Here is a 24,949-nt window from a genome sequence, read left to right on the forward strand (position 1 = left end):
TTCTTTCTAATCATATATGGAGGAAAAAAGTAGAAATGAGGAGGAAAATAGAAGAAAAGGGGGAATGTTTGATTCTAGACTCCAGTCAGGCACAAATCTCCTTACAGCAAAAGTAAATTGTCAAAACTAAGATACATCCCCACATTTTATAAACTTTAGGTATAAAAATACTTTAACCAGTAGGAAGCATGTCATAAAATCCAAAGTACTAAAGAACAAAATCTCTTAACTATAATATTTTTGCATTTTTTGAAGTTTACTCATATACACTCTCCCTCGTGATCTTGGCCTAACCCATGAAGGCAGCAGATTACTTACCATTTGTCAATGCACTTCTGACAAAAGCTGTGAGCACAAGGCAGGATGAGGTCAGCTCGACCATCCATACAGATACAGCACTCCTCCTCGTCAGTCAGCTGCTTTACCCTGCAATGTGAAAACTGAGCTGGAGCAATGATATTCTCTATTGTCACTGTGCAGTAAACTTTGTTTCCATTGCCTTAAAAAGCATTATCAAGCATCTATGTGCCCTCAACATAAAGCACAATATGACTCATGCAGTATCAGAGTAAATTAACTTATCTTTTAGGGATAGCAAATGTATTAGGGAAGAAGTACTAGAGGGGCAAATTCCATAAAGAAACGACTGGATAAAAGATAAATCCTGAGATGGTTAAAAGGAAAATATGGACCAAAACTGGAAAATAACTTAGCCCATTTTAATCATATTGAAATTTTATAAATGAATTCAACCAATATATGATTTATTCACCATGCAGGATACAAAGCTTTCTAAAATAGGGACCCTGCCATCAGGGTCTTGTTATGCTACTGCTGATAATGGGCATATAAGTGAAAGAATAGCTTAGTCTTAAGGATCAGGTGCTTGCTATATGAAATACAAAAGAGTTAGAAAGCAAAGTTATTTGTCCTCAAAGAGCTCTTTCATCTTGGGAAGAAAAGAGATGTTGAACCTTCTACTCCAGCCACAATTTAGAATGCCCCTGAATGAGCCAAGGACCTTTGTATGTGGTGTTTTCCTTTCCTGGCATACCCTTGTGAGTTTGGTAAACTCTAGTCTAACCTCAGTTACTCAGCTCAAGATATCATCTTCTCTATGCTCTCAAAACCAACATTTTCCTCAATTAAAGGACTTAAATACTGTATTTTAATTGGTTATTTATTGGTTGGTCTATCCATAAACTGTAAGCTCTTTGAATACAAGGAGTTTGTCTTAGGTTCTCAATACATGTTTCTTGAAATGATTTTAATTTGCTTTTAATCTTTGTGCTATTCTGTAATTTTTAGGTTTACTTCATCAAGCATGTACTACTTTTATAATTATACAAAAATTAAATGTTTCAAAGTATAGCCACTAGACTATAAGCTTCTTGAGGGTAGGAACTATCTCTAACATGTTTTTATTCCCTTCTGTGCTTATACCACTGTATATAAGACATTATATAGTACTTTAATATCTGTCAATTTGTATACAGAAGATAAGCAAATGTCAAATGTGCATTACATGTAGTAAGTGCTAAGTAAAGAATGAAGAAATGAGTATATTTCAAACTTGTTGGAAAGATGAGGTAGAAAAAATGATAGGATTTCGACAGACAGAGGACATTCTATGTGAATAAACAAAGCTATAGAGGTAGGAAAAAAAAACCCTCAAAACTCTGTATATGTGTGTAACAAGGAGGCTAGCATCATGCTCCGGGGAGAAAAATAAGAGAAAAGATTGCTTAAGTATAGCAGAGATAATCTGATCCTCGTATGTCAAAATAATAAGTTTAAACTTGTTCTCACAGAGTTTAATCAAGGGGAAAGTGAACCCCCATTGGAAATAATGCTGTAGGAGATTAATTGGGAGAGCAGTATGAAGGACAGTCTAGAGGGAGGAACACCAATCAGATCCTTATTTCAGCAATTCACCTGGGAGATAATTAGGGTCTAAGTGGCATTAAAAAAGACAAATCATCAGGATGTGGTAATAGATTAAATGCTATGCTTTAGTAATGCATAAAAGAGGGCAGCCCCTGAATTGAAATGGGGAAACTGAATGAAACCCTAGATGGATGTGGATCTAATGTATTTGAATTTTTCTGTATCTATTCATTTAAATGTTTAAGTGCCTTTTAGATGCCACGTATTGTGCCAGACCCAGAAGAACTAGGGTCTCTGCTCTTGAGGAGTTTACAATTTATGTCTAAGGATATGGACTTGGGTGTCAGTAACAGAGAATGTAATTGACTCCATAAAGAGTGACAGAGTCCTGAAGGTTAGAGTTTAAAACTGAGGAGTAGAGGGTTACAAAGAACAGCATTCTGGATGTAGGTAAAAGAAAGAACAGGAGACACAGAAGCAGCCAGTGGAAGCTGTACTATGTTCACTTGATTTTCTTGCTACCTTCCTAGCAATACAGTGACCAGAAGAAGGAAGGAGGAAGAGTCTTGCTCTGTTTGTCCTTATTAGACCACTTGTAAAGTGGAGAATTCAGTTCCCTGCCCCCTACCCTGAAAGACAAATTGACAAATAAAAGATCATCCAGGAAAGCCTCTGGGATATAGAAGAGGCCTATACAAACAAAGGCCGAGGGAACTGGGGAGGCTTATCCTGGAGAACAGAGGCCTAGTGAGAATTTGATTACTGTTTTCAAGTGTTTGAAGGGCTGAAAGAGAGAACAGACTTGTTTGGTGGATTTCCAGAGGGCACTGCCACTGAAATAAGTAGAATACAGTAATAATTTAAGAATAATGATAGTTAACTTTTACAGACTTTTTTTTTTACGGGCCAGGCACTGTTCCAAGCATTTTATTTATTTTACTTATTTATTTTTGGCTGCGTTGGGTCTTCATTGCTGTGCGCGGGCTTTCTCTAGTTGAGGCGAGCGGGGGCTACTCTTAGTTGTGGTGCGCGGGCTTCTCATTGCAGTGGCTTCCCTTATTGTGGAGCACGGGCTCAAGGCGCGCGGGCTTCAGTTGTGGCTCATGGGCTCTAGAGCGCAGGCTCAGTAGTTGTGGCACATGGGCTTAGTTGCTCTGTGGCATGTGGGATCTTCCCGGACCAGGGCTCCAACCCGTGTCCCCTGCATTGGCAGGTGGAATCTTAACCACCGTGCCACCAGGGAAGCCCCCAAGCATTTTACATATATTAACTCACTTAACTCTCCCAAGAGTCCTATGAAGTAGATCTTATCATTGTCATCCTCTTTTAAAAGATGAGGAAACTGAGGAAAGAGAGTTTAATAACTTGTCCAGAGTGACATAGTAAGGAGTAGAGCCAGGATTTGAACACAGGCAATTTGGTTCTAGAATCTGTGCTGTGCTGCCTCAGGAGAGCCAGATTTTGGCTCTGAGGAAAATAATGCAAAAGGGAAAATTATATAGTGATTAAAGCTATTTGTGAATCAAAAGGCTTGCCTTTCTGAGGCAGTGAGTCCCTTACAGCTGCAGGTGTTCATGTACAAGCTGGACCACCACTTGGCTAAATGTGGTAAGTCTCACTATGCAAAGTGCTATCCATGGATGAGCAGTAGTGACAACACCTGGGAACCTGATAGAATCTCAAGCTCCTTCTCAAAACCAGTGAATATTAAAGTTTAAGAAGCACTCTAGTACAGGATCTTCCTGCACCAGAGAGTACTAATGCAGAGGTTGCAAGCATGGCTGTATTGCCAGACAGGTCAGAATGTGAATCTCAGCTAGGCCAATTTCTAGCCGTGTCATTTATTTGTGTAAACCTCAGTTTCTGCATCTGTAATGAACCAATAATTGTATTCCTATGGGGTTGTTGTGATTTAATGAGTTTATACATGTAAAGCACTCATCACGATGCCTAATAGCCTAATACCCTACAAGTATTTAATAAATATAAACCACTAATAGAAATAGGCACCAGATGTAAGCCTGACCAAATAAATACCTCTTAAGATCCCTCTCAACTTGAAAAGTCTGTTTTTCTATGAACTAAGTATATCAAGGTGTAACAAAAAAAACCCCAAAACATACAAAGGCAAGAAGCAGCCCTAACCTACCAATCAGGCATTGAGTTTCCCAGTCTCAAGGGCACATGAAAAGGAATAACACTCTTACCTCCTTCATTACAATGACGGCAATAAGAAAAAAGTATTACTTTCAATTAATTTGCTACCATCAAGCTTAGTAAATACTATTTACTAGTAAATACTATTCTCAACTTTCAAAATACTCAAAAAAAAAAAAAATCACCATTCTGAAGAGGGAGAGGGAAAAAAGCAGAAAATCAGATGCCTGTCTTTGAAAGATTAACTTTACAAAATACAGGAAAGATAAGCCAGAATCCTGCCTATAATACTCTAAAACTCATTTGGCATTTCATCAGCAACACTTGTATAGCCCAAACGTAGAAAACCAAGCAATCCTATTAAAGATAAAAACGAAATGATAAGTTAAAATACAATCTTACTACAACATAGTATTTGGACACCAGTTGGTTAAGAATGGATCGGAAAATGCAACTGTAAATGGAGCAATAAAAAAGAAGTTCCTGTTAACCATATTCTTAACTTCAAGTTAAAAGACACTGTCAATTCAGATTTGTGCTGTCTGCCCTGTATGACAATAAGACAGGATGTCAACATGTCTGGACCCACATAAGCCTTTATCCAATGAGGGATTTATAAAGTTAAATTATGGTCATGGTTGTCAAATGGCAACAGGTGGGAGCTTTCACATGCCAAAAGCATTATAGAGAAGGAAAAGAAAGTTTAGATAGAACAATAATATATTAGGCCTGAGTAAACAAGCACCATTACAGAAAACGCTGTCTGACTTCATTTCCTTCTGGTAACTCAGTACATGCAATATGTGCACCAACTACTTGTTCATTCCTGAATGGACTGCCAAGTCCTGGAGACAGTATTTACAATGTTAATGCTCCAATTAGTCAGATACCTTTAAGAAAAACTGGAATGGTTTTGCCAGATTCTTGGACCTAATTCCCTGAAGAGCTTTGATTGTCTAAGAACCTAAATGCCTATTATAAGAGGGGTATTAACTATATCCTTTGTCATTAAATGCAAGCAGGTAGAGCAGAGAGTGGATTCATGGAAACTAGATCGACAGAAACATTACCTCGGGTGAGCCACTTTAGTTTTTCTTTAATTTGGCACTCTAACAATGTCCTGAAACACAGAATAATCCAAAAGCAGATCTGGGATATAATATCAACTGAGACAAAAGGTAATGTGATTTAAGATGTCACGGAGAACACCAGCAAAAACATTAATGCGATTTCAGTAGTTTGCATGTTGGAAAATAAGAGAAACATGGTATTTATGCACTGTATACCTTCCCATCCAAAGACTAGCCTGACAAGATGTTACAGACGATGAGTTTTCATCAGGGTCTTCAGAGGTGGAGCTCTGTGCCAATACTCCTGCTGCTTGACTTGTAATGTCTTTATAAAGCTGAATAAACTGGTACAAATTCATGATCCGTGATGCTTCCACAATGCCACTGCTTTTGTTAATCTAAAAATACAAAGAAAATGAAAAACAAAGTTGAAAGTTTTTCTGATCGATTTTTCCCAAAAAAGGGGAACAAATATTTAGTCAAACATCCTAGGAAACAGAAGTTTTCAAAGTTTGCAAATTACCTAACAAGAGAGCAAGAGTCTGAGCAAATGAATAATATCATGTCCCCTACATCTGTGGGGTTCAAAATACACAATATTATCTCATGTGATACTCAAAATAACCTGTAGGGTTGATTAGCCATCATCCTGTTTAGTTGTTGAGGTCAGGCAACTTTCCCAGAATTAAGAAATTAATTTTAGAGATCAGTATTGACAATCCTTTTCATTTTAATTTATTTAAAGAATTTCTTTTCTTTTAAATTAAGGTTCAGTTTTAAAAAATATTTATTTATTCATTTATCATTTATTTTGGCTGTGCCGGGTCTTAGTTGCGGTATGCAGGATCTTCGTTGTGGCACATGGGATCTTTAGTTGCAGCATGCATGTGGGATCTAGTTCCCCGACCAGGGATCGAACCCAGGCCCCCTGCATTGGGAGTGTGGAGTCTTACCCACTGGACCACCAGGGAAGCCCCTCAAGAATTTTTTATTTAAAGATTTATTTGAATCCAACAACCACATGCCATTCTACTATAACTGAAACAACAGATTTCCTTGAATATCTTAAGTTGTATTATATACCAAAACTTACAATCTGGAGACATGAGAAAGTGAAGTACAATAGTTAGGTTATATTAAAAAAACATGATTATAGCAACATTTCAATATTTTGAATAAAATAATAATATTTGTAACTAGCATTTATTTTTTTTAATTTTTTAATTTTTTAAAATGCAACAATGAAGCTTTCTTTTTTTTTTTTTTAAATGAGATTCTTGTCTGCTTACATTCTTTTTATTTTATGTATGTATGTATGTATGTATGTATGGCTGTGTTGGGTCTTCGTTTCTGTGTGAGGGCTTTCTCTAGTTGCGGCAAGCGGGGGCCACTCTTCATCGCGGTGCACGGGCCTCTCACTATCGCGGCCTCTCGTTGCGGAGCACAGGCTCCAGACGCGCAGGCTCAGCAATTGTGGCTCACGGGCTGAGTTGCTCTGCGGCATGTGGGATCCTCCCAGACCAGGGCTCGAACCCACGTCCCCTGCATTGGCAGGCAGATTCTCAACCACTGTGCCACCAGGGAAGCCCTAGCATTTATTATTACTTGAGAAGGCAGTAAGAGAAAAAACAGAATCAAGTATGAATCAGATTCCATACTGTGAAAATGGTAGAACCATCTCTAATAATCAGAAAATTGATTAAATTTGGGGAAGGTAAGGTCTCTATGGAGACGCAAATATGTAAGATTCTTTGTAATAAAAGACTATACATGGGGTAGAGAACAAATAAATAGAATTAAAGGTGACAGGAATTTATACAGGCTTACAAAATAAGACTTTCAGGGCTGAGGAAACTGGGCCAGTCTTCCTTTGGAACTGCACAGTTCAGAAGAAATTAGGGAATAATTCATATAAACTTAGTATTTAATAACAAAGCTTATCAAACTGCAATTTTTAAAATTGAAGTATAGTTTAAGTACAATATAAGTTACAGGTATACAATATAGTGATTCACAATTTTTAAAGGTTATACTCCATTTATAGTTATTATATTAGCTATATTCCCTGTGTTGTACAATATATTCTTGTAGCTTATTTTATACCTCATAGTTTGTACCTCTTAATCCCCTCCCCTTATATTGCCCCTACCCACCCACCTCTGCCACTGGTAACCACTAGTTTGTTCTCTATATCCGTGAGTCTTCTTTTTTGTTATATTCGCTACAAACTGTAATTATTATAATCATACGATTCACACAACAAATATTTATCGAGTACCCATTATGTGGGTGTTACAGGTACTATGTGCATTGCTCTAGGCACTGGTGACATAGTGTGTAAAAACCAGACAAAAATCCCTGTCTTCATGGAGGTTACACTATAGGTAGGAGAGACAGACAAATAAAATACAGATTAATAAGATGGAAATAAGTGCTATGGAGAATATTAAACAGAGGAGAGAAAATGCTGAAAGGCTACAGGGAAGGCCTCACAGAGTAGGTGACATTTAGGAACTAAAGAGGTGCACGAATCAGTCTTATGGATATCTGGGGGAAAGAGCATTCCAGGATGACAGTCAAGTGCAAAGGCAGAAGTGAACCTGGCAAGGAGCCAAGGGTGGCTGGAACAGAATGAGAGAGAGAGGAGTGGTTGAAGATAGGGTTAGGGAGTGAGGTGGGGACAGAATGTATAGAACTTTGCTGTTCATAGTAATGACTTTGGTTTTTACTCCAAAGGCATGGCAAGTCACTGGAGGGTTTTGAGCCAAGGAGTAATAAGATCTAACTTCATTTCAGATTATGAGTGGAATAGACTGGTTATTGTGCTGAGACTAGACAGAATGGGGACAAGGGCAGAAGCAGGGAGACAAGTTAGAAGGCTATTGGAATAATCCCAGTGAGAGATGACGGTTGCTAGGAATAAAGTGATAGTAGTGACAATGGTAAGAGCTGGTCACATTCTGAATATATTTTGAAGAGAAACCTGACAGGATTCACTCATATACTGACTGTGGGGTGGGTATAAGAGAAAAAGAGAAGTCAATGATGACTCCAAGGTGTTGGTCTAAGTAAAAAGATGGATGAAAATAATATAATTCATGAAGCTTCTTAACAGCCACCTTAGTCCATAATTTTAATTAACCCATTAATTTTTCTAATATTATTCTCACAAAATATTCCATTTAAACATTATTTAGGGACTTCCCTGGTGGCACAGTGGTTGAGAATCTGCCTGCTAATGCAGGGGACACGGGTTCAAGCCCTGGTCTGGGAAGATCCCACATGCCGCGGAGCAACTAGGCCCATGAGCCACAACTACTGAGCCTGCGCATCTGGAGCCTGTGCTCCGCAACAAGAGAGGCCGCGATAGTGAGAGGCCCGCACACCGCAATGAAGAGTGGCCCCCGCTTGCCACAACTAGAGAAAGCCCTCGCACAGAAACGAAGACCCAACACAGCCAAATAAATAAATAAATAAAAATGCTATTAAAAAAAAAAGAGCAAAGCTCATGATTTAAACATTATTTAGATTATTTTTTATAATGTTTGAGTATAACTGCCACAGCAGATAGCAGATACTCAAGATAAGGTCTTACTGTAAATTGGCTTTTAGTTGCTTAAGATTAAGAAATATAAAATTTCAGTCTACTATCAGCTTTTTATACTGGACTTTAATTCTTTTTTTCTAATGTTAACACTAACTTCTCATAGTCTTTCAAAAAGAAACTAAGAAATGCAAATAAAACATTTCTTTAGATCTAAAATCAAGAAAAATTATACAAATGAAAGGTCTGATTGCCTATGTTTTTAATACTTTTGTTTTTCTAACTTAGAATCTTATTTTAAGGATGATGTTTAATCACCATAAAGATATAATGGTTAGAGATACTGAGGCAAAAAAAATTTTTTTGACTAATAGTAAAATCAAACATTAATTCTGTGTTTGCCAAAGAAGAGCAACAGAAAACTAAGGGATCAGAAATCTGCTACATTCATATTCCTACAGTTTTCTACAATTTCTGCTGGTCCCTTCGATGTGAACTGAGTAATTTATAAAACAAAGATGGAGAATGTAGTTTAGGTACTATACTATATCAATACACAAGGAAAGCTTCAACCTATCCCAGTCATTTAAAATGAGAATATTTCTTCAACAAATTTTTGTTCACTCAACATATATTGAGTTCTTACCAGGTACTAAGCATTACAGGCTATAAGAGATACAAGGATGAATCTAGACAGAGTTCCTGCTCTCAGGAGCTTACTATCTACTAGGGAAACTGAGAACCTAAATAAATAATTTTATTCATAATGTAAAACTTAATCATGAAGTATAAATAAAGTGCTTTTGGAGTTTAGAAGAGCCAAAAGAATTTCTTTAGGTTAACTTTATGGATGAGATGGTATTTGAGGTGGACCTTTAAGGGGACCTCAAATTTAGACATGCAGAAATAAAAGATGTGGCAGAAACTACTGGCTGATTATCCAAATGCTATTCCTACTTTTTACTATGCCAGTAGTGCCCTAATTTTGTTTTGGTGGCTACCACTCCCTGAAATGACTCAGGAGTCAATCCTGGTTAGTCTCATCTAAACCAATCACAGTAATCACATCCCCTCTGCCAGTGTAGGTGTAAGAAGGGGAATGTGAGCTAATATTGACCCAATGAGTTTGAAAGAGGGATCTGCTAGGTCTTTGAATTAACCAATCCAGGAGCTACTTTATATTAGGGTTTCTTGATAAGTGAGAAAATAAATACTGTTTTTGTTTAAACTGGTGGAATAGGGTTTTTTTGTGACTTGTATCTGATGGCAATTTAAATGACAGAGGAATGGACATTCTAGATGAGGGAACTCAATGAGCAGAGGCATCAAGATGGGAAAGTAACAGCTATACAGCCTTAAATTAGTTAAGCCTGGTGAGACTGTAGATTGCAAAAGGGGATAGTGGTAAAACAGAAAAGATAGCTTGGAGCCATATTGTAGAGAGCCTCAAATGCCAGGTTAAAGAGTTGGGACTATTTTGAAGCCAAGGAAGAACTGTTGAGGAATTTTAAACAGAAAAGTGATCTGATGAGAGCTGTGCTTTAGAAAAGTTATTCTCACAGCATCATAAATTAGAACTGAGGTGGAGTCAAGATGCCAGTGTGGGAAGACGTGGGGTTAGCATCTCCCCACAACTAGGGTGACTGCCGGCCACTGGTGGGAGACTCTGACACCCAAGGAGACGGGAGGAACCCCAGAGTGAATTGGTAGGATGTAGTGGGGACTGAGGCGGGAGGAGAAGTGGAGGCCAGACAGGATCGGTGCCCCTGAGGCCAGGGAGATCAGGAGAGGCAGGCAGGAGGGACTCTCTGGGAAGAGTGGGAGAGGAGTGGAGGGCAACTGCCCTGCCCATTCGGACCTGGGGAGACTGATGAGTTCCCAGGCCAATGCCCTGCCCTCAAAATCCCCTCCAGGCCACGTGGGTCCTTGGAGGTATAGGAGGGAGGCCGAGGAGATCAGGAGAGGCAGGTGGGAGGGGCCCTCCCAGACCGGAGGAGAGGAGAGGAGGGCGTTTGCCCCACCCATTTGAGCCCAGGAAGCCTGCTGGGCTCCCAGGTGAGGTCTGCGGCCCTCTGAGACCAGGGGTGGGGGGCACGCCTGGGCCCCTTCTGTTCCTTGAGCCTAAGCTCCACCCCCCCACAGCCCACAGGGCCTTTTCCAGCCCTGTGGGTCCTGAGCATTGTCCCTGCCCACCAACCAAACCTCACCAATGCTTAGGCCCCACCCTCCACAGCCAAGGCCTTCCCCCCACCCTTTTTTTTTCTTTTCCTTCCTCCTCTTTTTTACTATTGTGGTACTGATGTACCTTCTGGTTGCTGATTCATCTATATTTTCATTTTTATATTCTTCCTAACATATCTGTTAGTTTCCTAGTCTAATTTTATTTTTTACTTTGTTATTGTTCTTTTTTTATTTTGCCACCCTAGGTGGCTTGTGGGATCTTGGTTCACGAGCCTGGGGTCAGGCCGAAGCTCCTGTGGTGGGAACTCCGAGTCCGAACCACTGGCTAACAGAGAAGCTCAGACCCCAGGGAATATTCATCGGAGCAAGGTCTCATGGAGTTCCTCATCTCAGCACCGAGACCCAGCTCTACCCAATAGCCTACAAACCCCTGTGTTGAAAGACTCAGGCCAAACAACCAGTAAGACAGGAACACAATCCCATTAAAAAAAAAAAAAAAAAGAGATGGCAAAAAAATATGTCACAGTGCTCACTTCGGCAGCACGTATACTAAAATTGGAATGATACAGAGAAGATTAGCATGGCCCCTGCGCAAGGATGACATGCAAATTCGTAAAGCATTCCATATTTTTATATATGTATATGTATAGCTGATTCACGTTGTTATAAAGCAGAAACTAACACACCATTGTAAAGCAATTATACTCCAATAAAGATGTTAAAAAAAAAGTATGTCACAGATGAAGGAGCAAGGTAAAAAGCTACAAGACCAAATAAATGAACAGGAAATAGGTAATTTACCTGAAAAAGAATTCAGAGTAATGATAGTAAAGATGATCCAGAATCTCAGATATAGAATGGAGGCACGATTGAGAAAATACAAGAAATGTTTAACAAACATCTAGAAGAATTAAAGAACAAACAAACACAGATGAACAACACAATAACTGAAATGAAAAATACACTAGAAGGAATCAATAACAGAATAACTGAGGGAGAAGAACGAATAAGTGAGCTGGAAGACAAAATGGTGGAAATAACTACCAAGGAGCAAAATAAAGAAAAAAGAATGAAAAGAATTGAAGGCAATCTCAGAGACCTCTGGGACAACACTAAATGCACCAACATTCGAATTATAGGGGTCCCGGAAGAAGAATAGAAAAAGAAAGGGTCTGAGAAAATATTTGAAGAGATTATAGTTGAAAACTTCCCTAACATGGGAAAGGAAATAGTCATCCAAGTCCAGGAAGCACAAAGAGTCCCATACAGGATAAACCCTAGGAAAAACACACCAAGACACATATTAATCAAACTAACAAAAATTAAATTCAAAGAAAAAATATTAAGAGCAGTGAGGGAAAAACAAAAAATAACATACAAAGGAGTCCCCATAAGGTTATCAGCTGATTTTTCAGCAGAAACTCAGCAGGCCAGAAGGGAGTGGAAGGATATACTTAAAGTGATGAAAGAGAAACACCTACAACTAAGATTACTCTACCCAGAAGGATCTGATTCAGATTCGATGGAGAAATCAAAAGCTTTTTCAGACAAGCAAGAGCTAAAGAGAATTCAGCATCACCAAACCAGCTTTACAACAAATGCTAAAGAAACTTCTCCTGGAGGGAAACACAAGAGAAGAAAAAGACTCACAGAAACAAACCCAAAACAATTAAGAAAATGGTAATAGGAACATGCGTATTGATAATAATCTTTAATGTAAATGGATTAAATGCCCCAACCAAAAGACACAGACTGGCTGAATGGATACAAAAACAAGACCCATATATATGCTGTCTACAAGAGACCCACTTTAGACCTAGGGATACATACAGACTGAAAGTGAAGGGATAGAAAAAGATATTCCATACAAATGGAAATCAAAAGAAAGCTGGAGTAGCAATACTCGTATCAGGTAAAAGAGACTTTAAAATAAAGACTGTTACAAGAGATAAGGACACTACATAATGATCAAGGGATCAATCCAAGGAAAATATATAACAATTATAAATATTTATGCACTCAACACAGGAGTACCTCAATACATAAGGCAAATGCTAAAACAACCATAAAAGGGGAAATCGACAGTAACACAATAACAGTAGGGGACTTTAACACCCCACTTACACCAATGGACAGATCATCTAAACAGAAAATAAATAAGGAAACACAAGCTTTAAATGACACAATAGACCAGATAGATTTAATTGATATTTATAGGACATTCCACCTGCAAGTGGCAGAATACACTTTCTACTCAAGTGCACATGGAACATTCTCCAGGGTAGATCACATCTTGGGCCACAAATCAAGCCTCAGAAAATTTAAGAAAACTGAAATCATATCAAGCATCTTTTCTGACCACAACACTATGAGGCTGGAAATCAATTACAGGAAAAAAAACTGTAAAAAACACAAATACATGGAGGCTAAACAGTGAGATACTAAATAACCAAGAGATTACTGAAGAAATCCAAGAAGAAATAAAAAAATACATAGAAACAAATGACAATGAAAACACTACGACCCAAAACCTATGGGATGCAGCAAAAGCAGGTCTAAGAAATTGCTAAGTTTATAGCAATTCAATCTCACCTCAAGAAACAAGAAAAATCTCAAATAAACGATCTAACCCTACACTTCAAACAACTAGAGAAAAAAGAACAAAGAAAACCCAAAGTCAGTAGAAGGAAAGAAATCATAAAGATCAAAGCAGAAATAAATGAAATAAAAACGAAGAAAACAATAGCAAAGATCAATAAAACTAAAAGCTGGTTCTTTGAGAAGATAAACAAAATTGATAAACCCTTAGCCAGACTCATCAAGAAAAAAAGGGAGAGGACGAAAATCAATAAAATTAGAAATGAAAAAGGAGAAATCACAACTGACACTGCGGAAATACAAAGGATTATAAGAGACTACTACAAACAACTATGTGCCAATAAAATGGACAACCATGAAGAAATGGACAAATTCTTGGAAAGGTACAATTTTCCAAGACTGAAGCAGGAAGAAATAGAAAATATAAACAGACCAATCACAAGCACTGAAATTGAAACTGTGATTAAAAATCTTCCAATAAACAAAAGCCCAGGACCAGATGGATTCACAGGTGAATTCTATCAGACACTTAGAGAAGAGCTAACACCTATCCTTCTCAAACTCTTCCAAAATACAGCAGAGGGAGGAACACTCCCAAACTCATTCTATGAGGCCACAATCACCCTAATACCAAAACTAGACAAAGATGTCACAAAAAAAGAAAACTACAGGCCAATATCACTGATGAACATAGATGCAAAAATCCTCAACAAAATACTAGGAAACAGAATCCAACAACACATTAAAAGGATCCTACGCCATGATAAAGTGGGATTTATCCCAGGGATGCAAGGATTCTTCAATATATGCAAATCAATCAATGTGATACACCACATTAACAAATTAAGTAACAAAAACCATATGATAATCTCAATAGATGCAGGAAAAGCTTTCAACAAAATTCAACACCCATTTATGATAAAAACTCTCCAGAAAATGAGCATAGAGGGAACTTACCTCAACATAATAAAGGCCATATATGACAAACCCACAGCCAACATCGTTCCCAACAGTGAAAAACTGAAACCATTTCCTCGAAGATCAGGAACAAGACAAGGTTGCCCACTCTCACTGCTACTATTCAACATAATTTTGGAAGTCCTAGCCACAGCAATCAGAGAAGAGAAAGAAATAAAAGGAATACAAATTGGAAAAGAAGAAGTAAAACTGTCACTGTTTGCAGATGACATGATACTATACATAGAAAATCCTAAAGATGCCACCAGAAAACTACTAGAATTAATCAATGAATTTGGTAAGGTTGCAGGATACAAAATTAATGCACAGAAATCTCTGGCATTCTTATACACTGACAATGAAAAATCAGACAGAGAAATTAAGGAGACACTCCCATTTACCATTGCAACAAAAATAAAATACCTAGGAATAAACCTGCCTAAGGAGGTGAAAGACTTGTACTTAGAAAACTATAAAACACTGATGAAAGACATCAAAGATGACATAAACAGATGGAGGAATACACCATGTTTTGGATTGGAAGAATCAATATTGTGAAAATGGCTATACTACCCAAAGCAATCTACAGATTCAATGCAATCCCTAACAAACTACCAATGGCATTCTTCACAGAATTAGAACAAAAAATTTTACAATTCGTATGGAAACACAAAAGACCCCAAATAGCCAAAGCAATCTTGAGAAAGAAAAACGGAGTTGGAGGAATCAGGCTTCCCGATTTCAAACTATACCACAAAGCTACGGTAACCAAGACAGTACGGTAGTGGCACAAAAACAGAAATATAGATCAATGGTACAAGATAGAATGCCCAGAGATAAACCCACACACATATGGGCACCTAATTTACAACAAGGAAGCAAGAACATACAGTGGAGAAAAGACAGCCTCTTCAATAAGTGGTGCTGGGAAAACTGGACAGCTACACGTGAAAGAATGAAATTAGAACACTACCTAACACCATACACAAAAATAAACTCCAAATGGATTAAAGCCTTAAATGTAAGACCAGACACTATAAATCTCTTAGAGGAAAACATAGGAAAAACACTCTTTGACATAAGCCACAGCAAGATCTTTTTTGACCCACCTCCTAGAGTAATGGAAATAAAAACAAAAATAAACAAATGGGACTTAATTAACTTTAAAGCTTTTGCACAGCAAAGGAAACCATAAACAAGACAAAAAGACAACCCTCAGAATGGGAGAAAATATTTGCCAATGAAACAACAGACAAAGGATTAATCTCCAAAATATACAAATAGCTCATGGAGCTCAATATCAAAAAAACAAACAATCCAGTTAAAAAATGGGTGGAAGACCTAAATAGACATTTCACCAAGGTAGACATACAGATAGCCAAGAGGCACATGAAAAGATGCTCAACATCACTAATTATTAGAGAAATGCAAATCAAAACTACAATGAGGTATCACCTCACACCGGTCAGAATGGCCATTATCAAAAAATCTAGAAACAATAAATGCTGGAAAGGGTGTGGTGAAAAGGGAACCTTCCTGCACTGTTGGTGGGAATGTAAATTGATACAACCACTATGGAAAATGGTATGGAGGTTCCTTAAAAAGCTAAAAATAGAACTACCATATGACCCAGCAATAGCACTACTGAGCATGTACCCTGAGGAAACCATAATTCAAAAAGAGACATGTACCATAATGTTCATTGCAGCTCTATTTACAATAGCCAGGACATGGAATCAACCTAAATGTCCATTGATAGATGAATGGATAAAGAAGATGTGGCATATATATACAATGGAGTATTACCCAGCCATAAAAAGAAACGAAATTGAGTTATTTGTAGTGAGGTGGATGGACCTAGAGTCTATCATACAGAGTGAAGTAAGTCAGAAAGAGAAAAACAAATGCCGTATGCTAACACATATATATGGAATCTAAAAAAAAAAAGTGGTACTGATGAACCTAGTTGCAGGGCAGGAATAAAGAGATAGACATAGAAAATGGACTTGAGGACTTGGAGTGGGAGGGGGAAGCTGGGGCGAAGTGAGAGTAGCATCGACATATACACTACCGGATGTAAAATAGTTGGCTGGTGGGAAGCAGCAGCATAGCATAGGGAAATAGGTTTGGTGCTTTGCGATGACCTAGAGGGGGGATAGGGAGGATGGGAGGGAGGCTCAAGAGGGAGGGGATATGGGGACATGTGTATGCATATGGCTGATTCGCTTTGTTGTGCAACAGCAACTAACACAGTGTTGTGAAGCAATTATACTCCAATAAAGATCTATTTAAAAAATAATAATAAATAAATAAATTGGAAATAGGAGAAGAGTCTGAAGGCGTGGAGATCAATCACAGAATCTAAAGTAATCTAGATGAGAAGAAAGAGGGCCCTGAGCATTAGTTACAGTCTCCTTGAGAGTGTGAACTTTGTGTTACAAATAAACTCAAGTGAAACTTGGTAGAGGTAAAACTGAAAAGATCAGCTGGATGGTTACTGTGGAAGAGAGAGCAAGAAAAGGAGAAAGAATGCACAGTTTTCAGAAATGACCTTTGTCACTAGAGTTCTTATAAATTCACCCATGTGTCCTCTGAAGCTGACTTTCAAATAGTCCTGAAAGATTATGTGCAGTGTAAACTCGAAGATGATGGGAGTACTGTATGGGATTTACTTAGTCTATTTGAATGGTTTTACATGTTTTAAGCACAGTTCTTCATTTCTTCTTTACCTTATTCCTTTGCAAATTCAAAAGTTGCAGATTCCCAAAGTTCTTTCGGGAGTATGCATATTTATAACACTGTAAAAAAATGCTAATGAACTTAATATAAATACAATATAAACCCCCAAACAGAAACTGGAAAATATGTGTTTGGTATACAGTTTTTAAAAAAAATAAATTTATTTATTTATTTGTTTGTTTTTTATTTTTGACTGTGTTGGGTCTTCGTTGCTGCATGCGGGCTTTCTCTAGTTGCGGTGAGCAGGGGCTACTCTTCATTGTGGTGCGTGCGCTTCTCTTTGTTGTGGCTTCTCTTGTTGTGGAGCACAGGCTCTAGGTGTGCGGGCTTCAGCAGTTGTGGTGTACGGGCTGTAGAGCACAGGCTCAGTAGTTGTGGTGCACAGGCTTAGTTGCTCCGTGGCATGTGGGATCTTCCTGGACCAGGGCTCGAACCCATGTCCCCTGCACTGGCAGGTGGGTTCTTAACCACTGCGCCACCAGGGAAGCCCTGGTATACAGTTTTTGAGCCCAGTAATCTAAGTATAAATAACAAAATGTGATCTTGGATCAAGCTGAATACAAGTGTGTATTCTGTTACTATGATTTGTGACATATTATACACTATATAAAGTTACACTGCTACCCACACCACACTAGTATCACATTAACTACCTCTGTGATGAATAATGCAAAAAATTTTTGAATGATGGTTCTCTGGCAGCTATTAAGTGCTTTTTAACATCTGGACTTAAAAAAAATCAATAAGCAAATGTTCAATGTTGCTAGAGCCAGCTGAGTGGTATTAAACTATACTATATATTTTCTCTAAATCAACTGTAAACTTTAACAGGCGCCATTCAACTTCAGGCACTTAGCTAAGTCTGGAATTAAGATCTCTCTGTCTTTGTTCCTCGAATCCTTTTTAAAGTTCTTTTATTACTTAAATAATTAGGCCTTCAAATTCGATCAACTAAACACAATCAATCCTACTCCACTTATAGCATAGTAGTGGCAATCAACCCACTGGGGAAATGTGGCATATTATTTGGGTAACATCCAGGGTCCATGATACAAAAGAAAAAAATCTCCTTACCCAGGAGTTCTTCATGGATTGATCAGGAGTTGAAATAAAGGCATTCATGAATGCCCAACTTATTGTTTATATGCATATGGATGATTTTATTGTGTTTTAGAGCAGGGGTTGGGATAGGAGGAAGCTTAATACAATTCATGCCTTCAATTTCACCAAAAGTTCTATGGCCTCAAAAAGGTTAAGAACCACATATTCTAATCCACCCATTAGTGGATGAGGCTTCCTAATACTCTATGACAGCTGCCATCATATTTTTTAGCACAGCTGATATACCCTATCATCTAAAATTTAAAGATGAACTAAGAGACACTTAATTTTTAAGAAGTCATCTTAGAGCTAAGTAGGGTGTTACTTTAGGATTCCACAGTCAGTTAAAATCCAAAAAGAGAGGTACAAGATAAGGATGAGCGTTTACTACCACTTTCCTTGATTATAAAAACCTCTGCTGGGACTTCCCTGGTGGCGCAATGGTCAAGAATACGCCTGCCAATGCAGGGGACACGGGTTCAATACCTGGTCCAGGAAGATCCCACATGCCGCGAAGCAACTGAGCCTGTGTGCCACAACTACTGAGCCCGCATGCTGCAACTGCTGAAGCCCGAGTGCCTAGAGTCGGTGCTCCACAACAGGAGAGGCCACCGCAGTTAGAAGCCCTTGCACTGCAACAAAGAGTGGCCCCTGCTCGCCACAACTAGAGAAAGCCCGCACGCAGCAACGAAGACCCAACACAGCCAAAAATAAATAAATTAAATTAAAAAATAAACCTCTGCTCTATGGCAATTATACAACCAACGAAATTCAAACAGTTAACCTGGAAGGCAAAAATAGTATCAAAACTGTTCTATATGGTTTTACAAATAAATGTTAATCACAACCAAATTATAAACATTTATTTCCACTATATTATATTATACTATTAAATGTGGTTCTAACCACCAAAATAGTTTAAGCTCAAGAGTTGGAAATCTCTATCACTCTCACCTTGGTACAGACTACTCGTACAACCACTTTCCAAAAGGCAGAGGAATCAGACCCAGGTTGTACCTCAAAGAGAAGATGTTTTTCCTGGCCAGAAGCCACTTTAGCAGTTCTGAAGAGAGGTAAACACATTCGTTAATTTTATGAAAAGTCATGTAAAATAATGGAGCTACGAAACCAGATTCAAGAAAGTTTAAGACAGAGGAGGAAATGTGAAGAAAACACACAAAGACAAATAACAATAATGGTGATTGTAATAATTAGATTTTTAAAATATAGTGATAGAGAATGCTTTGACTATAAACAGACAATTTAATTTTCAAGGTGGAAAGCATAGTGGAATGATATTTATAAATCTATTTTTTTCATATCTATATCTCAATGATTTTTAAATTTCTAACAAAGACAGCTAGGAAAAACATGTGCAAGGAATCAGGTACTTAAAGAAAAAATTTAGCTGGTTTCATTTATCCATATTTTGACTAGTACCTCAGATGTATATAAAGTGTGAAAAAATCTTGATCTTGGTTGAGTCCTTCCTTAAGCAACAACACTTATATACCTCTTTGAAGACAATTTTTACAGATAATTTGAAACTGGATGAAGCAAATGATTTTGAGACGCTTATGTAACTTTACTGTCCTCCCCTAGCAGAGTAATTCTGATTCAGAAAGCAACAGGATACTAACATAAAAATATAACACTTTTTAAGATAACTCAATATTGTGCGTCAATGCCAATTTAAATCAGTTCAAAGACATAAGTATTGCAGCTCCCTTTAATCATTACTCACATTTCTCTCTGAGCACCAGTGGGGATATCACACTCAGAACTAAGAAACTTACAGCTAAATAAATTGAGGCCATTGAAAATTAAGTAACTAGCCCTAGGTAACGAAGTCTGCCAGTGAAAGTAGTACTGCCAGTTCCCAGTTCTTTTTTCTAGCTATCAAGCCATGTGTCTTTTGCGTAGGTTTAACTTTATAGTTCTCAGACAGCACCGAACTTGTGAAATGCCCAACTCTGACCCAGGGGAATTGGTTTTAAGAAGCAAATCCAGTCAGAAACATTCTGTGCTAATAAATAAAAGGGAGATACTCTTTTACCATCACCTCTATATTACACAGTAAGCTTAGCTTGAGGATGTTTTCATAGGACACATTTTATCCAGTATCTTTAGGCCAAAAATCAAAATTTCATATAATAGACTAGGGTTTTTTGTATATAAGTTCTAAGACTCTAAAGGGATGGCAAATGTCATTGATTACTCTTCAAAAAAATTGACACAATAAACATAAAAATTCCACTCTTATGATACTATTAAATTCTCAATCCAATTTTATTCCTTAAGAATATGGTCTCAGAAGTAATGCCTCAAATGCTACCATTTGGATGATCTTTAAAAAAAAAAAAAAAAGAACAAAGTAAAATGCTAGAGTTTTAAAAACCCATGACTACATTTTTATTATAAAAGATCAGACAATACACAAATATACACAGTAAAATGTAAAATCTCCCTTCTCTGCTCCCCTTTTCCATCAGCTCCCCAGAGACCCAGTGTATATCCTTCCAGTTCATTTTCTATGCATTTATATATATATCTACACAGGATCCATCCATATATCCATACAGGGCTTTTTTTTTTTTTTTTTTTTTGGTCTGTTTTTAATGAGTGAAATCCAGTGTTCTTAAAAGAAATGATCTTCTAAAATAACTTTTAAGAGTTAAGAACGCTTTATTCTTCATGACTGGCTAATAACAGGACACTCCAGCCATGTCCATAAAAAGACTGCATTTCCTTCTCTTTATCTAATGTGTTCTAAATGGCCAAGTATAATATGTCTCTTATCCAATGTAGTTATTGCAAAGCTTAAGGAGTACATTCATGTATTTTACCCTAAACTATTAATAGTGACTATAATATAAATTTATATATACTAAGTGGTTCCAAACTGCTTGGTGATTTTGTTTGGCCTTTTGGGGGTTTAAGGAGAGGTAATATGGGATAGTGGAAAGGTCTTCAGACTTGGCGAAAGCTGGATCTGCCATCGATACTTGGGTAATCACTTTAGGCCTCAGTTAAAATGTTTGACTGTCAGCAGAGTGCCTTGCACATACTATGTGTTCAGTGAACGTTAGCTAAGTTGAATAGACTAAAGAAAGAACCTTTAAGATCTCATTTAAAAGGCAATGCCAATAAGTTATAACTATACCCCCAGGGAGACAGAAGATATATATACAAAGAGAGTCGGATATGGGTGCCGCTAGAGGAAGACTTAATAGAAAGAAGTGACATCTGCTCTCCTGTCACTAAGGGAGAACACAGAAACAAAAATGGAATATTTTAAAAGTATAACAATCTGGGGTCATTCAGGTACAAAAAGCTCGGTATATTTTAATAGCTTCTATACAGATCAGTATAAAAATTGATTTAATAAAGAATAATTCACAAAGAGAAGGCTGTTCCATTGGATGTGCTAAGTAGGCAGAGAAGTTTATACTCCGTCTTAGAAATCTATTCAAGAGTTAAGTAAAGATGTAAACATGATAGCTAATTAGAAAATATTTATATACAAAATATCTTATTCTTCAGTGATGACAAATGAATTATTACCATATATATATTTCTCTGGCAAAATAATGGTTCAATGAACAAACACAGAAGATTTATTTATTAACTAGATGAACTGGTTCATATTCAGAAACCTGAAGTCCCCTTTGACTATCCTAGGCGCCTTTCTCTAGATGACTAACTGGTATATTCTCTTCTGTTATGCACCTCTTTTAGTGCTTTCAAACAAGGGTCAATTTATATGCCTGTGTTCAAAATTCAGTTTTAAGTTCCTTCTATTCTTTTAGTCCTATGACATATTTTTAGATAGCTACATAGAAAGTCTTATAGTACTCAATAAATATTTGCTAACTGCTGCTGAAAACATTCTCTTACCAACCAATACGTGTGCTTATCTCTCAGACAGTCACAACACTGTGGCATATGTCAGGGGGAGAAAATAAAATGAAAAAGAGCAAGTCTTACACATCATTAAGTTCTGCTACTCTTCCAAGAAATTCTTCATAAGTTAAGGAGCCACTTTCTCGAACCAATGTGACATGTTTTGCTACTTTTTCTGGTAACTTGTTAAGAACCAGCTGCGTCTGATCCGAAATTTGCTGTCCCATGATGAAATGATGTCTTATGAAATCCAAAAAGAGTGTTGCTTCACATCGTTTCTGTCAAATATACATAGAAGTTACTTTTACATGTAATATAAAAATGGCAACATACTCATCCCTTCAAGAAAATAAAGAAAAACAGGAATACTTTTAAGTGAGATCTCAACAGACTTAACGTGAGCCTAAGGTGGAATTTATTTAAAAAACTATATTTGAAAGTGAAGATTTACAGTTCGATTTTTTAAAGCTCATACAGGTAAATGAGAATACAGGATTCATTTATCTTATTGGGAGGGTGAATTCCTATAATTTTGCCAAGTTAAAAACCATTACACACACACACACACACACACACACACACACACACACACACACAGAGGCATTTAAGTGACTGTATTTAATAGGAAGTTTGTTTACCTCATATAATTTTCCTAAGAACATTTCCTGACTGCTTACCATGTCAGGCTCCAAACTAAGGGCTTTCATATATTATCTCATTTATTTCTTCCAATAACCCTAAGAGGTAGGCATTATTATATTCCTAGTTGACAGATAAGGAAATAGAGTTGAGTGACTTATCTAAAGTTAAACAGCTGGGGACTTCCCTGGTGGTGCAGTGGTTAAGAATCCGCCTGCCAATGCAGGGGACACGGGTTCGATCCCTGGTCCAGGAAGATCCCACATGCCAAGGAGCAACTAAGCCTGTGCGCCACAACTACTGAGCCTGCACGCCAGAACTACTGGGCCCATGCACCGCAACTACTGAAGCTTGCGCACTCTAGGGGCCCATGTGCTGCAACTACTGAAGTCTGCACGCCTAGAGCCCATACTGTGCAACAAGAGAAGCCACTGCGATGAGAAGCCCGCGCATTGCAACAAAGAGTAACCTCTGCTCGCCACAACTAGAGAAAGCCCACGCGCAGCAACGAAGACCCAACGCAGCCCCCCAAAAAAAGTTAAACAGTTGGTAGCACTTCCCTGGTGGCACAGTGGTTAAGAATCCACTTGCCAATGCAGGGAGCCCTGGTCTGGGAAGATCCCATGTGCTGTGGAGCAACTAAGCCTGTGTGCCACAACTACTGAGCCTGTGCTCTAGAGCCTGCGAGCCACAACTACTGAGACCTGCGTGCCACAACTACTGAAGTCCGTGCACCTAGAGCCCGTGCTCCGCAACAAGAGAAGCCACCTCAGTGAGAAGCCTGTGCACCGCAACAAAGAGTAGCCCCCGCTCACCGCAACTAGAAGGAAAGCCCATGCACAGCAATGAAGACCCAACACGGCCAAAAATAAATCATAAATTTATATGAAAAAAAAACAGTTGGTAAATGGTTGAAGTGAAATTTGAACTCATGTTTTTTAGATTCTAGTGCTTATATTCTTTAACGCTATGATATACTGTGATGTATAATCATGATATAAATAGATCAGCTAAAAAACTTATTGCAGAATTACTTTATTTATAAATGTACAACTTAATTTTAATTGTAAAATACATGTAAATTAAACAGACTTTTTAGCTAATTCAACTATGTTACATTTTCTGCTTAGAAAAAAAAAGTGCTTTTGCTTTTTAACTCCTCTAGGTATTTATTTTTTAATTAATTAATTAATTAATTAATTAATTATTTTTGGCTGCATTGGGTCTTTGTTGCTGCATGCGGGCTTTCTCTAGTTGTGGCGAGCGGGGGCTACTCTTCATTGCAGTGCATGGATTTCTCATTGCGGTGGCTTCTCTTGTTGTGGAGCACAGGCTCTAGGCACGCGGGCTTCAGTAGTTGTGGCACACAGGCTCAGTAATTGTGGCTCATGGGCTCTAGAGCGCAGGTTCAAGAGCTGTGGCACACGGGCTTAGGTGCTCCAGGGCATGTGGGATCTTCCCGGGTGAGGGCTTGAACCCATGTCCCCTGCACTGGCAGGCGGATTCTTAACCACTGCGCCACCAGGGAAGTCCCTCCTCTAGGTATTTTTAATTTAGAATTTATGTAACTCGTTTTCTAAATATGAAGGTGATATTTTAGTTAAAAGGCTGGATCACTACTTTAATAATCTACTATCAATGTAGATCAATAAGTTACTGAATTGACTTAAAATTTAATCACAAAACATTTATTTAATAATCACTCTAAAGTCTTGAAGGATATAATTCTATGTATTGTGGCTAGAGAAGAGTTGGATGTGTTTATTCTAGACAGTTTTTTCTCCTTTGGTAAATAATGATTTATCAAAATATTAAGCACTGAGATATGGTTAAAATAGAAAACAAGATAAATTTTTAGTATTTATCTATCCTGATATATTCTACAGCTGAATAAGGAAATCCCATTTCAATACGAATACCACTACTAATAATAGTAAAATCAACTAATATTCGTTCACCACTTCTACTGTGTAACACAATCTTCTAAGTACTTTATATGTATTCATGAATTTAGTCATTTAAATCCTCATGATAACCATTTCACAGATGAAGAAACAAGATAGTTAAGGAAACAAGCACAGAGAGGTTAAATTAACAAAGCCACAAAGCTAATATTAGAGTTTTTTAAAGAAAAATAAAGTTAGAAAAAGAGAAAAGCATTAAAATTAAAAAG

General features: G+C 37.7%; 1 protein-coding gene across 5 annotated transcripts in view; it reads right to left on the reverse strand.

The window, feature by feature from the left end:
* Nucleotides 1–24,949, reverse strand: part of RNF141 (ring finger protein 141) — a 57,974-nt gene that overhangs the window by 17,467 nt on the left and 15,558 nt on the right. For 4 of the 5 annotated variants that reach the window (XM_082478149.1, XM_082478151.1, XM_082478147.1 and 1 more), the window contains exons 2-5: nucleotides 22,222–22,415; nucleotides 19,189–19,297; nucleotides 5,331–5,512; nucleotides 319–426 (exon numbers count right to left, since the gene is read on the reverse strand). In XM_082478149.1, coding sequence (XP_082334275.1) covers nucleotides 319–426; nucleotides 5,331–5,512; nucleotides 19,189–19,297; nucleotides 22,222–22,364 — 542 coding nt within the window. In that variant the 5' untranslated portion in view covers nucleotides 22,365–22,415. Of the gene's footprint in view, nucleotides 1–318; nucleotides 427–5,330; nucleotides 5,513–17,259; nucleotides 17,651–19,188; nucleotides 19,298–22,221; nucleotides 22,416–24,949 lie in introns of those variants that run through there. The other variant, XM_082478150.1, reaches the window with a different exon arrangement.

The sequence above is a fragment of the Balaenoptera physalus genome (assembly GCF_965194825.1).
Source record: "Balaenoptera physalus genome assembly, chromosome: 10".
NCBI classification, from domain to species: domain Eukaryota; kingdom Metazoa; phylum Chordata; class Mammalia; order Artiodactyla; family Balaenopteridae; genus Balaenoptera; species Balaenoptera physalus.